The 3,066-nt window shown below is 40.3% G+C and overlaps 1 protein-coding gene across 1 annotated transcript in view; it reads right to left on the bottom strand.

The window, feature by feature from the left end:
- LOC119426476 (protein 4.1-like) overlaps positions 1-3,066 on the bottom strand; it is a 129,062-nt gene that overhangs the window by 12,096 nt on the left and 113,900 nt on the right. Inside the window, exon 22 of the mRNA XM_037694037.1 lies at positions 172-277. Coding sequence (XP_037549965.1) covers positions 172-277 — 106 coding nt within the window. The remainder of the gene's footprint in view (positions 1-171; positions 278-3,066) is intronic.

Raw genomic sequence — 3,066 nt, 5'->3', positions numbered from 1 at the left:
AAATCTGACAAGACCGTTTTCCAATTGGATCAATCAGGAAACCCCAGGTCTAAAAACTGCATCTACTTAATAACATGTAAAATCTGTAAGATCAATTATGTGCGTGAAACTGGAAACACGATTCTGACCCATTTTGTCCAACATAGGTATAATATCAATAATAAGAAAAACCTACTCACACCCCTGGTCCGGCACTTTGTCGAGCATGGCTGGCAGGCGGTCACAGCAACAGTGCTGGAGTCCAACCAGACCTGGTCCACAGCCCAAAGGAGGAGGGCTGAAAAAAACATGGATTATCAGACTCAGCACCATCTTCCCCAGTGGTTTAAATGAGAGGTAGTGCTTGGGTGGGACTCATAGTGGGTGTGCCCGTGCATTCAGGGACCCTGCTGTCTCTTGCAGCGTGGTCTCTGACGTGAGGATCCTGCTGCACTAACCCAAACCTAACCCTAACCCTAACCCTAACCCTTTTCCTTTTGCAGAAGTTTGGATACCGCTCATCAACTACTCAAGGGCCTTGATCCAGACGGAAATTGAAACTTTACAGACCATCAATACCTATATAAGTAGGAAATTACCCTTTATTCCCAAACTGGACAAGACCAAGTTTGAAACGGAGAAAGACAATATTCACTGGACGAGTAATACGGCCATTGCCATGTTTGAACACTGGATCTCGTATTTAAACTTGACTCCCCCCTAAGCCTAGTTCAGGAGGGGATGATGGGATTTAATTCCCCACTCTCACAGAACGTGGTCAATTTGGCGGCGGGTTTCCAGTTGACAGGGGCTCAGTACAGTCTGTTGAATAGGGGACTGACCTTTGTCCCTGTTTTGGACACGCATAAAAATCAGAAAATGCAGTTACAATTAGATCTTCAACAATTTCATAGAAATGTCATGTTGGCTGCCTACTTTGAAGGTTCAGTCTGGAAAAGGCTTCCCTTTCTGGGAAAATCAGATTGGATCCCAAAACTTGAATACTTACCGCCTCAGATTAAGAGGTTGATTTCTAGGGACAATGAGGTCATGAAAACTAGCTTCAAAATACTCAAGAAACCTCCTAATCTCTCGGTCGAGGAAGTTAAAGCTTTAAGAGACTTGATGCACAATTCCAACATCGTGATTAAACCAGCGGACAAGGGGAGTGCCGTAGTAATTCTGTCGAGAGATCAATATATCCAAGAGGCTCATAGACAATTGCATGATCAAAGTTATTATAGGAAATTGGAGGAACCCATTTATATGACGACGAGATCAATAGTCTGTGGTATTCTCGACCGACTATATGAACATAAATACATAAATAAAAAACAACGACAGTTCCTGATAGGAGACGGTCAAGTTAGGCTTAGGAGGTTCTACATTCTACCCAAAATCCATAAGGAGCCAGAGAAATGGACGGTGCCCTTTCAGATTCCTCCTGGACGACCTATCGTCTCGGATTGTGGTAGTGAGACCGACCACACCGCTACCTATATTGACTTCTATCTCAATCCTCTTTCAGTGAAACATTCATCATATATAAAGGATACGTATCATTTTGTGAAACTGATAAAATCCCTCACGGTACCACCCGATTCTTTGTTTTTTACAATCGATATCGAAAGTCTCTATACTAATATTGATACATGTGAAGGATTACGGGCAGTACAGGAAGTTTTCAAAAAATATCCGGACGCTAAGAGACCTGATGAGGAGATTTTGAAACTCTTAGAAATTAATCTTACGAGAAACGACTTTGAATTTAACGGGTAATTTTACTTGCAAATCAAGGGGACTGCCATGGGTAAAAGGTTTGCCCCATCTTATGCCAACATATTTATGGCAAAATGGGAAACTGAGGCTCTTGAAAAGTGTCTGAAGAAACCACTGTTTTATCTACGTTATCTCGATGACATTTGGGGCATGTGGAGTTACTCGGTGTCGGACTTTGAGGAATTCATTGGGACACTGAACTCCCACAACTCGTCGATCCGTTGTAAATTTAATTTAAAAAGTGAGAGTATTGATTTCTTGGATACAACGGTGTTCAAGGGACCGGACTTTGAATTAAATAATAAATTGGACGTTAAGGTATTTTTTAAAAACACTGACACGCATGCCCTATTGTACAAAACGAGCTTCCACCCAAAACACACTTACCGGGGGTTGGTTAAATCACAGCTCCTACGATTTTTTCGTATTTGTACTCGACAAGAGGACTTTAAAGTGGCAGTAAAAACCTTATTTAAATCCTTGAAAAACAGAGGATATTCCAGACAATTTCTGAGACGGTGCTACAAAACCTTTCATGTACAAAAGCCCCTCGAAGAACCAAAAAATAAAATTCCCTTCATCACTACCTACTCCTTGACCAGCACAAGAATTAACAAAAAAATCAAGGACAACTTTATCTCGATCATCCTAGACCCTGGGATATTGCCAGACACAAAGGTAGTTTCAGCCTATAGGAGGAATCCTAATTTAAAGGACTATCTGGTGAAAGCACGATTGACAACTCCCTCATCTTTAAGCAAAAAACGAACCTTGTTGTCAGGCAGCTTTTGTGGTGTACACTTTGTGAAAAACAGACAGAGTAAATTCCTTTTTCCAATAAAACAGAGATTCACTGAACACTCTAGAAATTGTGTCTATCTGATTTTTTGCTCCAAATGTGGCATTCAATATGTGGGAGAAACAAAAACCTCTATTTCAGTCAGGATGGCAAACCATAGGTCCAATATTAAAAGGAGAAAGGAGTCCACTCCGTTGATTAATCATTTTAATTCACATGGCCTTCAATGGTTTAGAGTGGCTGGCCTGGAAGGAAATCCTTACTGGGCAGATTGGGAGAGAAAAAAGGTGGAAAGAAAGTGGATTTTTTTATTGGGTACAAAAAAACCCCATGGTTTGAACTTGTAATTTATAGGATCGTGTTTTTACGATTTTAATTGAAACCTTGCTTTTAAATAGGATTTTTAAGTCCTTTGGGACTCTTCGATCATGATTTTAAATAAATTGTTCTTTCCTTTTCTCTTCTTTTTTTCCTTTTTTCCTTTTTTTCTTTTGAAAAAGCCAGAGATT

This window comes from Nematolebias whitei, chromosome 20, assembly GCF_014905685.2.
Source record: "Nematolebias whitei isolate Nwh7 chromosome 20, NemWhi1, whole genome shotgun sequence".
NCBI lineage: Eukaryota > Metazoa > Chordata > Actinopteri > Cyprinodontiformes > Rivulidae > Nematolebias > Nematolebias whitei.
Note: the sequence above shows the minus strand (reverse complement) of the source record. Positions and strands in the feature narration are given on the sequence as shown.